This window comes from Excalfactoria chinensis, chromosome 5, assembly GCF_039878825.1.
Source record: "Excalfactoria chinensis isolate bCotChi1 chromosome 5, bCotChi1.hap2, whole genome shotgun sequence".
NCBI lineage: Eukaryota > Metazoa > Chordata > Aves > Galliformes > Phasianidae > Excalfactoria > Excalfactoria chinensis.
This window is the reverse complement of record NC_092829.1, coordinates 20,279,565-20,292,387: the sequence shown is the minus strand read 5'-3', so window position 1 is coordinate 20,292,387 and position 12,823 is coordinate 20,279,565. Positions and strand designations below refer to the sequence as shown.

At 44.6% G+C, this 12,823-nt stretch overlaps 1 protein-coding gene across 2 annotated transcripts in view; it reads left to right on the top strand.

Moving 5' to 3' along the window:
- The window catches only part of IFT43 (intraflagellar transport 43), a 41,387-nt gene that overhangs the window by 8,851 nt on the left and 19,713 nt on the right, over positions 1–12,823 (top strand). For both annotated transcript variants that reach the window (XM_072338303.1, XM_072338304.1), the window contains one exon: positions 5,809–5,876. In XM_072338303.1, coding sequence (XP_072194404.1) covers positions 5,809–5,876 — 68 coding nt within the window. The remainder of the gene's footprint in view (positions 1–5,808; positions 5,877–12,823) is intronic.

The following is a 12,823-nucleotide window of genomic DNA, read 5'->3' as shown; positions in this document are numbered from 1 at the left end:
GTGTCTGCACCTGTGGTGTAGACATGGCCTTGGGCTTTATGTGATCAGGGCCTTTAATCAGGGCGGTATTTTCCTAACCCAGTTCTTACCCAAGCACAGTGGTTGGCATCCAGTTCCAAACTCATTCCATTGTCTGATCTGGTCTCAGTCTGCCTTGCAGGCGCTCCTATAGTGGTCTTCCCCACATTTCTTGCCCATTGCTTGGAAATGTGAAACTGAGGATCCAGACACTGGTTGCTGTCATCCCTTGCTTACTGGGGGACTTTATGCAAAAACAATGACCCTGTTTCAGGCACTGTCCAACCACTCTAGTCCAGAGAGTTCATGACTTAAGAAGACATGTATAGTTGTAATGCAGCCTCTTAAAACCCTTTTTGGATCTATGACTTGCATGGCATTAAGATCTAGAGAATTCTGGTGAATGACTGGAACAAAAAGTTCATGTTCCGAAGACCCTGCAGTCTTACTGTGTTGTTTTTCCTTCCAGCATCCTGCTCTTCCCTGTGACCTTCAGTTTGTAGAAAAACTCTCACCAGAGGAAAGCTACTTTTTGTGTATGGTTTATTGCCAGGGTTTTGCCTTCTTAGGTGTTTAGTTGGGAGGGGGATGAACTGGCGGTAGGTAACTCTTGAAGTGACTGGCATTTCTGAGAACCTGAGAGGGTTCTCAAAGGCAGAATTTCCTGTAGCTGGTGCACATTTTTAATACCCTCCTATATCTGTGTTTGTTCTGGACTGGGATGAGTACATCCCTGTGTGTCCTAGTCTGTCATCTGTTTGAATTCTTTGCATTATGCTTGTAAACACACTCCACCACCCTCCGAAGCAGCACTGACTTTTTTTTTTACCTGCTTCCTTTTCCCAAGGATTGTGTCTTTTTCTGCAGTGGCCTTCTGGTTACTTGTAGAGTTGCAGGACTCCCAGCCCATTCCCGGGGACCGCTCAGCTGGAAGTTGGCCAGATTCTCCAGGAGGAATCTCAAAAATGCAGCTGAACTTCTGTTCCCTAATTAGGCCAACTTCCCAATGTGAGCCCCAGCACTGTGTGGCCCAGAGCTCCCCGAGTCCTCCTGCTCCTCTCTCTCATGTACCCCAATTCCCTGGCTGGCAGAGCAGCTATTTTCAACTTCCTTGGGTTATCTCGAGCCTTTTGATGACATCTACTCAAATAGCATTTCTAGTCAGCCACATTCCCTAGCTCTTCCAGGGTTGTCCTTCCTGCTTGGCCACCTTGATGTGGGTTATGGGCAAAACCTGAAAATCCCATGGAAAATATTTTTTATTATCAGTTTCTCCTTTCCACACATTTATTTCATGCTTCAAGTGCTCCCAGGCCCATCTGAAGGCAGCGGAGGAACTGTAGGAGAGGTGTAGATTGATGTGAATGTCTGTCAGTATACAGCACAAGGTAAAAGCAAGTGGGTTGAGAGATGTTTACATCTTGGAGGGCTGGAAGGAGCATGGCCTTGTAACTGTGGTTGTGAGAGGTTTCTACTTGGTAACCCTTTGCTTCTAGAATGAGATTGTTGTGCATTGTTTTCATGCAGAGGAGAGCAGTAACTCTTGAGACAAGTTAAGGTGTCACATGCTGCAGTATGACAGATTCCCTAGCAGGTGCACGTGCTCCTTAGCCAGAACTGACTGTTGTTTTAGGGCAGAGGTTCTTGTCAGCTATTTAACAAGATGAGCTGTTCCTTTACTTGCTGTGAGGGATGTCAAAATATTTGAAGCCCCCCAAGAAATGATTTCATCTCAATAGCCTTTTCCTTTATAAAGAGATGTCAGTGACTATGAAGAACAACAGACTGCAGAAGAAATGAGAATGTAGTGTTTTCGGTTAGGCACATAAGATGTTCAGAAGTCCTTGGAGGAGATGCATTACTTCTACAGTCTGTGGACATGATAAAGGAGGCTAGTAGAGATGGGCCACTTCTTGCAAAAATACCAGGCTTGCATACAATTGGGAACAGATCCCTTTTTGATATCATATGTGCTCTGAGATGTGAAAAGACTGTGAATGTTATGTGGCTGCTTAGAAGCAGCAGGGCTGTTTGACTTGCAGCTCCTTAAGGGGCAGCAATCAGAACTAATTAATGAGGGCTGTTTGCAGAGATTGGCTTTCCTGAAGTCAGGGAGCCTCTGGCAACTTGCTGGAGGAATGTAAACTCAGGTCTGGCCATACTCCTTTCTTTCTGTTCCATGGCCATTATTGGATGAAAAGGTGCTTTACATATCGTATAAAAATATCACCATGCTTGTATATGAAGGAGATCACAGATCTCACACATTTTAAGGAGATGTACTGCACGAAAGAAAGGTTGTGTGCCCTCTATTGCGTGCTGTCAATGTCGTTTGAGTCCCTGCTTCCCTGCACAGAGTGCTTGCTGTTTCAGAGGAGTTGTGTTGATGAAGATAAATTAATCCACATTTCCAGATCCTCCTGAGAATCTGAGGGACCCAACATGCCCATCATGTGCCTGTGTCCTGGTAGGTCCCAACACAACATCACTGGATCCTCCAGTTAGTTGCTTCCATGAGGGAAGCTACACCCAGGTAGCTCCTTCCAAGCTGCAGACATGAGCTGACAAGTAGCCTGGAAATTTCTGCCTTAATGAGGAAGCCGGATTAGAATCTTACATCTATCTGATAAGAAAGATCCTGAAGAAGGAGGTAGAATTTCTTCTTTAATGGAAGAGAAATGGGATTCAGGTACGCTGAGCAAGGCCAGTAATTTTCCAAATGGGAGATAAAATCCTGATTATGGTGGTAGTATGAAAGCATTGGTAAGAGTGCCTGGGAAATCCTGCCTTCGGGAAAATGGCACCTAAATGAATTTCTGAGAAAAAATCAAGTAGGAGATACAGAACATGGCAACGTGCCTGAAAAAAGGAGAGTCTGCAGAAACTAAGATAGGGAAAATCTGGAGATAAAGAATTGACAACTCAGGCAGAAAAGCAAGGCATGGTGAGCAAGTGGGTATTAATGGTGTGAAACTGAGCGGCAGCAGTTGAGAGAGAGCACTGTTGTCAGGAGCTGGTGGATTCTGTGTGTTCTGAGCACTAAATCACTTTGGGTGCATAGTTTTGTATAGTGAAACTCTTGCCTTTGATATAGTAGGTAGTACCGACAGGTTCTGATCCTGTTAAAGCCCACAGTCGTTTTCATCAGGAAGACATGTTCAGGAGCGCATTTACTCCTGAATCTTTCATTTCTGCTCTGCTTCCTCTGGCACTGACATTCTTCTCACTTTCTGTGTCAAGCTTGCTTGCAAGCAACTTCTCTACCTGTGACCGTATTACGGCAATGCACAACATTGCATTCTCAATTGTAAATTACATTTTAGAAGTGGGAAAGGTAAGTTTATTTACTTGACAGAAGTGCTTGTGGCGTGTGACCTTATTATGGCACTTTCCAGGCAACTAACAAAGAAAAACTGTTTATTCTCAGCTGACAGGTAACATTGCCTTTCCTGTTGCTAGTGCTCCTGTGGGCAGCTCAAAAAGAATTACCTGATTTATTGCAAGAGGAATAAAAGGGCTGTAGGTGTATGTGAAGTGTTTGTCAGCATCTGCCAGACATTCAGAGCTGCCTGATGTGTATGATCAATGGGAATACATTATAAAACTGGAAAGACATTGGAACCAACCCCCAAAGCGCAGTGGAGTCACATCCTGCGCAAGGACTGGGGCAGCCATTCTCACCGCATGTCAATCTGAAGTACCCACCTTCACTTGTCCTGGAGCTGAAGAAGGCTTTTGGTGATGCAGGAATTAAGTTACCAGTGCACTGGCATGCCTTGGAAATGCTGTGTTTTCCCTCAGCCTTACGCCCAGGTTCTTCAGTTACTTACAGGGTGCAAGGCCTGCTGGCTACCAGGGGGATGGTGCAGGGGAAGGAGGGAGAAGGGCTGTTTGCGTGGGAAGGATCACTGTGGGAGGGAGTTTGTTTTTGAGGTAGGGGTGTGTGTAATGGGAACAGGGATGTTTATGTGGGCACGCACGCCCATATGTGGTGTGTTTTTCCCCATTTTCCTGGGCTTTGGGTGTGTCCAGATCAACTGAATTCAGAATGCTCCTTTTTTGGCACTGTAGCCTCTTCTCTGGTTTGGCATCTTAAGAATCTGGGGAAATCATTGCAAGATCAGAAAACTCCATTCACTTGGGCCCCTGAAGGCTTCACATTCTGTGACATGGTCATTCCAGTCGACTGAGCTCTGTCCCCTGCGGATGAGCCCATATAAGGAGGCTGTTTCCTGCGTTTCACGCTCCCTGCCTGTCCCTCTGCCCTCCTGTGCTCCCTTTGCCGAAGAAAGCTGGTATTTTGGGACTGCGGCTCCTGCCTCATTCCTGCTCCCTGTTTATTTTTGGAGAATGACTATTTTTGCTCCTATCAGGGAGCTATGCAGGGTCGTGCCCCCTCCCTGCAGCAGGCAGTGGCTGCCCCTGGCAGGCTCTCTTCATTTCCCACACTCGCAAACAATGCTTCTGTTTCAAGGAATAAACACAGGAGACCCCTACCATCGGGGGTTGGTTCAGCCCCTTCCTCATCTGTGACAAGAGACAATTTGGCTTTGGCTCAGGTTGGACCCCACCTCATAAGCAAGCTTCCCCTTGTCAGCTCAGAGATCCTCAGGAGTCACCCAGCCCGTTCGCTTTCTTAATAAAAGCTGTGGGAGCTGTATGTCCTCTTTCCCTCTCCCCAGATTAGACTCCTTTGCATTTACCATGTTTTCCCCATTTTTGGACATTATTTTACACAATTATCCTTTTTTATTTCCTTTTCTTTTTTTTTTTTTTTTCTTTTTTTTTTTGATCATTCCTTCACGAGTCTGTGCAATTGGGCACCATCAACTGAAACAGACTGCCCAGGAGGTGGTGGAGTCATATGTGTGGCACTGAGAGACATGGTTAGTGGGCACAATGGTGATGGGCTGATGGTTGTGATGGTTGGCCTGGATGATCTTAGTAGTCTTTTCCAACCTTAATGATTCCATGATAATCAGGAGCTTTATAAGCTATATATAAGTATTCATCCACTGGGTTTACCTTATTTCTATTGCTTTCAGCACTGCATGTTGCTCAGAACACTGAAGCTACCACTGCGTGAGGTGGTTCAGGCAGGGGGCTGGGCCCCAAACTGCAGAAGACATTGGGCAGCTCTCGCATGGTGGGCCTGGTATTTGGAAATTCCTGTTATGAGCCCCAAGCTGAATTCTTGTTTTCTTTTGCCATGCGGCTGATTGCGACACAAGACAAAACAGGGAATGCCTATAAGCTCCAAGTGAAGTTTCCCTTTACCATCCCAGAGGTGGTGATGGCAGGGTTAATCTTGCCTAACTTTACATGTGTTTGGTGTAGTTGTCATCTGACTTCCTATTCTAGCCAATGGAGAAAAGCAGATCTTTCTAGGGAATGATTCCTCATCTAAAATACTGTGTCTAACGTGTGTGCTGAATGACTTGTGTCCTAGCAAACATGCAAAACATGATGCTCCCAATTGGACTGTGAGCAGCAGTAGTGAAGGTGTTCACAGTGAAGCATGCTCTGGAGAGCAGCACATCCTCTGCAGATCAGTGCTGTGCTTTGTCTCTTGAACAAGTTGAAGGCACACAGACCTGCAGCTTGTCAAGATATCGACTAAAGCAGTGTACCTCCTGCTTACGTAGACGTGTATAAAACTGTCTTAAATATTTCTAATTTTATGAATAAGCGGCATTTTAAGCATTATATCTCCATTTGCATGTGTGGAGCTGGTGTAAGAATTGGCTTGATGGGAGCTGGCTGTAAGGTTTCTCTTTTCTTTTACTGAAGGAACCACCACCTAAACCCCCACGCCGGCAAGGAGGCTGGGCAGTCGATCCTGTAGCGGCGCCTACCAAGTGAGTACTCACCTCTTTCATTATTAACATGGGCTTCAGCATGGATTAGCTGAATGTCACTGGTTGGGCTTTGGAATTGCAGGCACTGGAAAAGTTTTTTTCTTGATCTTGCAGTTGGTGTCTCCAATATCCTTGTAATTCCATGGAACCATTTGAGGTATTACTCTTGCTTGGTTCCACTAGCAAATTCTCTGTGTAGATTGACTTGTCTGGGCAGAGAAGTGCGTTTACATCACTGCAGGAGGCAGTGTATTCCTCACCTGGTATAGTCCAGGTGGGATTCCTGGAAGGAGTCAAGACCATAATAAGGATGTTAAATACAGAAGCTGGGGGTGGGATTTGATTGCCCACGTCCTTTCCGGAGAGTGACACATGTCAGTGACCCACTGACAAGTATACAATGAACTGTTCAGGATTTAGGGATTATCCTTGATGGTAAAGATGACATTTGTTAATGTTTATGTGTGTGTGTGCTTGTGGTATAATGAAGATGAATGGAAATGGTCTGAGAGAAGAAATGGAAGGAAAAATTATTCAAATTGTAGAATGCATGTTGAAAAGTCAGATTCTTATGAAGGACACCTTAATGAAAAGGAAATACCCGGATATGGTAATAGGATGGGTATCAGAACTAAGGGACAGTTCAGACCAGAAGGAGATCTCTACCTGTTTGTCAAGCTGTAAAGTTGCCTTGCTGTTACACTTGTTATTCACAGGACTGAAGGGCTTTGCCACTGAGTGCTGTGAGATCGCTGGTATATATCAAGGCCTTTAGTGCGTGTGTCTGGACATGTGCTTTGGAGACACTCTTATATGTTCTTTCCTGGAACTTTGGAATGGGGCAGCACATCTAGAGACCTGTTACACAGTCAGTATTCCCTGGGAGCTGAGAATTCCAGAATGGTCTACATTCTAGAAAACAGTAATTTTCTGGCAAAATTATGGCTTTCTTTGTCTCCAAAGAATATATCAGCCCTTTGTAGAACCAAGCTGAAGTTTATGGAAATGTGATAGCTGAGAACAAGGGTGAATTGTGTTGCTTAAGAAGAATAAATCATGTAATTGGTGGCTATGTGAGGGACTGAGTAGGAGCTAATTCAGTTATTCAGAGCTGAGCCTAATGTGCCCTGAAGGACAGTGCTCAGGTTCCTAATGTAATGGCACTGTGCTGTGTGCTGCGGTAGGATGTTTTCCGTGGTTTAACTTGAGCCTTGTCAGATGGGTTTGGAGCAGTAGTTGTCAGCAGTGCTCCTCCAGCTTCCCAATTGCATGGGTAATGGATGTACCATGTGCTTGTAGTAAACACTCCAGTGAGGTTAGAAGCAGAACAGGAGCTAGAGGGCTGTGGACCTTTTTACCTGTAAGACCCTGTCCAGTGGGACGTAAGATGAAGACATGCCCCTTGCTCATTCATGCCTATAGCATTGTGTCATACTTGATAGCATTCTCTTCCGTTGTATTAGGAGCTTTTATGGAATAATTTTTATGAAGAGAAGCTTTGCTCTGACATTCTTTAGTTGTAGGAGGGAAGAGGCTTTTGTACAGCTCTTCCCCTGTCATTTCTTTCCTTCAGCTGCAGATTCTTCATAGGCTGATCTCTTTTCCTTTCCCTCAGAGAAGCCTGAGATGCTGGCCTGTAAGGCTGTCCTTGTGACATATCCCAGAGTTGAACCTTCATGTGAAAAGTCTGAGTCATCGGCTGATGTCATACCAGTGTTGCTGTAGCTTTCTTGTTTCTGTTTTCTCAGGCTTTATCTCCCCATAGCTTTTCCACCAATTTGACTCTGTTTGGAAGACCATCAAGTCATTGCTCCAATTTCACTGGGGTAGATACAGATACACTAGAGTAACGTGCTTCTTTTAACATATCTGATGCTGCTATGAAGGACTGTTATGCCAGTGTAACTCAGCCTACAGTTGGAAGTATATTATTTCAAGTAATTTTGAGCTGACAGCAATACATTCTGTGATATTTTGCTTATAAAGCGAGGGTGAGCAAAGCGACTGCAGTGAGATTTTCTGTGCTGTGTGAATATATTTTGGGTCAGATGGAAAACTGCAGCCACTTGGGAAAGTTTTGTCTCTGTGCATCGTTCTCTTCCTTATTTGAGGTATAAGCTTTTCGTTCTGTTTCTGACAGATTCAGACAGTTGAAACTGCATACTTATTGCTTTCCCTGCAGGGATATTTCAACTCTTTTTTGCTGTATTTCTAGTTCCAAGTTTTATTTTGAAATGATTACTTGAAATTGTTCTCTGTGTTTCCACTGGGTACACGTTAGAGTAGAATTTCATTTGCAGTGTGTTTTTCCCTCTTTGCTGTTCCCTCCTCAGCCTTTACCCATCCAGCTCTTGTCATACCAAGGTGAACTTCCAAGTATTTTCATCATCTTGCTGATTCCTTCCATTAGACTTGCGTTGTCTCACACTATTGCAAGTTAGGAAGAGGAGGAGAGCCCGTAATGTTTTCCAGTTTGTAATTAGTTTTAAAATTAATTTGCACAGATTGTGTATGAGGGAGAGAAAGTAATTTTGTCACAAGTTCCCAGGGCGTTTACAAGTGTCAGATCTTAAAGTCCCCAAAATGATCAAAATGCTGTCCTTTTTACTTGTTCTTAGAAATAAACAACAACAACACTTTCCTAAAAGTCAAGCACGGAATGATTGCTTTGGACACCCAACACCTCTGTAAAACAGTTGTCATTACTAGGATTCCCATTTTGTTGATATGGGTAATAGCGAGGACTGTAGGTAAGTTTCTGAGCAAACCCTCAGACTTGCCCTCTGCCATCAGCAAATAAATGGTGCAAAGTAACAATACAATAATAATCCTTTTTCTTTTTTTGCTTACTGATGGGACACTCTGCAGCAGTGTGTACTGTGGACTATGCAGAGCAGTTCTCCTTGAGAAGAGGCAGCCTCATTGCTGCCCCAGCAATATTCTAGCCCCAGTGTTACAGGAAAAGGGGACCAGCCAAGAACCAAGGCAGCTGCTTGGAGCCTAGCACCCTGCTGGCATTAAAAAAATAACAGTAATTACAGATGGTTTTATGCTAGAGAAGTGTCGCTCCAACCACTGGATGGAGCTCAAGTGCCATTCTGAAAGCTGTACGATGTCCTTAATAACATCAGTGTTGACATTTGTGTCAAGCAAAGAAAGGTTTTATTGTCAGGTTATCTCATGCTTTGGAAGGAAGAAACACAAAGTGCCTGCCAATGGGAGAAGGAAAAAGAAAGTCATTTTTGCATACTGGTGGGGATTTGACAAAGGAGAGATCCTTCGAAGAGCCATTTAATTCCAGGTTCTGCTGATCTCATCTATCTGACTTTCCTTATATCCTACTTTCCTTATAGAATTTCCTTCATTTTTCTTCCTGTAAGTATGTTTTCTGTTTGTTGGTTTTTTTTTACCCCAGGTGTCTCCTTTCTTCCACACGGATCCTGGCATTTTAGCAACAGGTGCTTCAGCCACAACTGAAATTTCTTTTTTTCTGACTGCTTGGTCATACAGAATTGGAATAATCAGGGCTTATGTAGGTGAATGGCCAGATCTGTTTTGGAACAGATATGCTGGTACAGTGTCCAGAAATGCTTTTCACAGGAAGATAAATATCAAGGCCCTGTTAGAAGGAAGGGGATGCAGTTGGGGTGACCTTTAGAGCAGAATGGCATTGATAACTCAACTTTTGTGTAGACACCATTTAGGGCTCTGGAGGTTGGGCAATGGTGAGATTGTACCCTGGAGCTGGAGGAAAGTTATTTAAGAGATTAAGGTTTTTTATGATTTAAGGTCTCTAGAGCTAACTAAAGTTAAAAACCTCCTGTTTCAAGAAGATGAGCTTAAACTATCCTGTGTTGTATCTATATGAGATGACCCTCAAGAGTGCCTGGTTTATAGAACCTCTGGCCATCCCTGTCTTGCAAGTGGGAGTAGTAAAGCGCTCACAAGTTTCTCTATCTCATGTGGCAGGGAAAAGCTGGTGTCATTGTGTCTGCCCTCTACTCCCAGCCCAGCAATGCTGAGATAAATCTTGGGCTAGCCTTCCATATGACACTGCCATGTTAGGAGCAGAGCCAAGCTCCCGGTGGCGGGAAAAACAGCAGTGTCCCTCTGCATCTTACCGCCCTCTGTGGTTGTCTTCAGTGATGTGAAGAGTATAGGTACAAAGGATCGAGGCTACCAAGTGAGGGGGCACAACTGAGAAGGAGAAGATAGAAAAGGAAGTCTGATTAAGTTTTGTCTTGAAGTGTCTGTTTTTGGGTTTGTCCCTGCATTGATCTGCAAGGGAATGAGGCAAGTAATAGCCCCTTGGGGACCTTCAGGACTTTCCTCTCAATGTCAGCCGTCATTTTCAATCACCCTCTCCCTCCCAGCCATTAATTTTGGCCCAGGATCATGGGGACTTGTCCATCTATCACTCCTAATTGACACTAAATGATCTGTCAGTTTATTGATGAACGGCAGGAGTGGAATTGTCACAATATATTTTACTTTCTAACAACTCCTCCTGACAATTTTACCTTGTCCATCTCACTCTCCTCACATAAATCTCCATTGGCCTCTCATTCCTTCTCTTGGGCTGTTCTGGTGCCAGCCGCCTCCACGCCATCGGCACGCATCAAGGACATCAAGATGGCGGTAAGCTGCAGTGTGCAGACCTGGGGTGGGCTTTTTCTTCTCTTTCTCTCTCACTCTTTTTTTTTTCTCCTTTTTTTTTTTTTTTTTTTTTTTTTTTTTTAATAAGCTGGATGTTCCAGGAATGCTAACAGGCTCTTGTCCTCTTGTCCCTCCATGTCATTGCTGGGGTGAGCTCTCCCTGGTGTTTCTGTTTAGACTCAGTAAAGATAACTGGCAGAAAATTGAAACTCCCTTAAAGACAAAAGAGTCATCTGAGAATCCCTCAGTACCATCGCTGTGATGGGGGATTTTTTCCTTTTAATCCTGTACAGTGTGACTAGCAAGGCTTTCCAGCAAAGGGAAAGTGCTAGACTTATACCCATACCTGTCTTTGCAGTGCCCAGAGGAGCATGGAAAAGAGTTGGGCTTTTTTCTTTATTTTTTTAAGCTATTTTTCTGCTTATTTTTTTCTTTATTAGTGAAGTTTTCTTTGTCTTTTTCCTGAAAGACAGTGGACAATTGAAGAAGCAGAAGGGCTGTAGAGTCTTGCTCCCTTAGGAAATGGAAAATGGAGTCTGCACAACAAAAGCAGGATATTTGACATTTTGGTAGCAGTCCATGTAAGCTGCTGCTGAGGTGGCAAAGTGTGCTCAGGGTGAAGTCCCATATATATATATATATATATATATTTGATTGAAAGCAAAGCGTTTTCCTTCCTTAGTTCTCTGCATCTCCAGGGAATTTACCAGCACCTCCAGGTAAGACCATACTTGCTGTCCCAAATAGTTTGAGCTTAAAGAAGCAAAGCACTCTTGAAGACCACATGCAACTTGGAACTCTTTTGTATCTGTCGAAGCCAAGGCTCAAAACTTGTCTGGCCTATTTAGGTCACCTCTAAATTGACTGTAAAGTGTGGCTTAATGCAGTTTACCTGTGGAAAGAGAACTAAAGTTTGCCCCTATTTTCCCCTATCCCCCCCTTTTCCCATATAACCACTCTACTCTTCTCAGGTTCTTAACCCAAGTTCTTTAGATAGCATTTTTTAAGATGACATGGCTCTTGGATGACAGCACAAGGTGGCACATGTACCTATTTTGTTGAGTTTTTGTGTTGTTGGTGGTTTTTTTTGTAATGTTTTCACTGACACAAGTCAGAAGACTTTGGCCAAGTCCTTCACAATTTGGAGTTTGTTTTCTGTTGTGGGATTTGGGGAAAAAACAAACCAACCCAAAACTCAGCTTCTTTGTCTTTGCATTCTTGTTCCGTTTCCTTTGGTAGTCGGTTTTTCTGTAATCATGAGGATCAGAAATGTGTGTTTCCCTTTAAATGGGAGCTGAAGTGCTCCTGTAACCCCATTTGATGTGAGAGTTGGCCCCGGTGCTCACTGGAGACTGAGGATGTGATCTCTTGGACAGGAGCCCCCGTTCTCAGGGAACAAAGACGTGTGGTGGATACCTCTAGAAGCTGCAGTGCTGTTTTCCCACACAGCAGGAATTTGTGTTGAGTGTTGTTGTTTTTTCTGTTGCTCAGTGGGAGCTCAGAGCAGCTCTGCTGGTCAGCTCTTTACCAGCAACTGGATTGGGGCACCCTGGGAACATCTGTTGTAGGGACGATGCCGTGAGTAGGCTGAGGCTCAGCAACCCTGTGAACTGCATCTGTCTGCTTGTTCTCTTGTGCCAGTTCCTAAAGCCTGCTTGCCAGAGCTTTCTTCCTTTCTTATTTCTGTTAAGCCTGTGTACTAGGACATGAGGAGAAAAACAGTGTTTCTGCTACAGATTGGCTAGTGCCTCATACGCCCATGTCAGATGGAGCTGTTTAGTTTAGTGTCTGTCACATCATAGGATCACAGAAATGCTTGGCTTAGAGGGACCTTAAAGCCCACCCAGTCCCAAACCTCTGCATACACTCCCATGTGCAGGTCTGCCCTCCACCAGCTCAGGCTGCCCAGGGCCCCATCCAGCCTGGCCTTCAGCATCTCCACTGATGGGGCACCCACAGCTTCTGGGCAGCTGTGCCAGTGCATCAAAGAATCATCCGTGGGACCGTTACAGGTTACACAATTGTGTGTCTGCCCAAACCCCGCTGAGGAAATACCAACACGCATCCTTGTGGCCCTTGGCTTAGTGGAGGGCTGTGAGATAGTGCCTTACGACCGAAATAAAGGCTCGCTACAGTCCTGGCTGCTGCCGTTTGGATGGCAAAGTTTAGCTTGATTTTAGGAGCCTTTTCCAGGCTGCTGCAGTCCTGGGAGAGATGGGTAGAAACCTGAACAATTGCTCAGTAGCCCAGGGAAGGTGAAATGGGATAGCTGTCAGGGTGGGTTCGGTAGT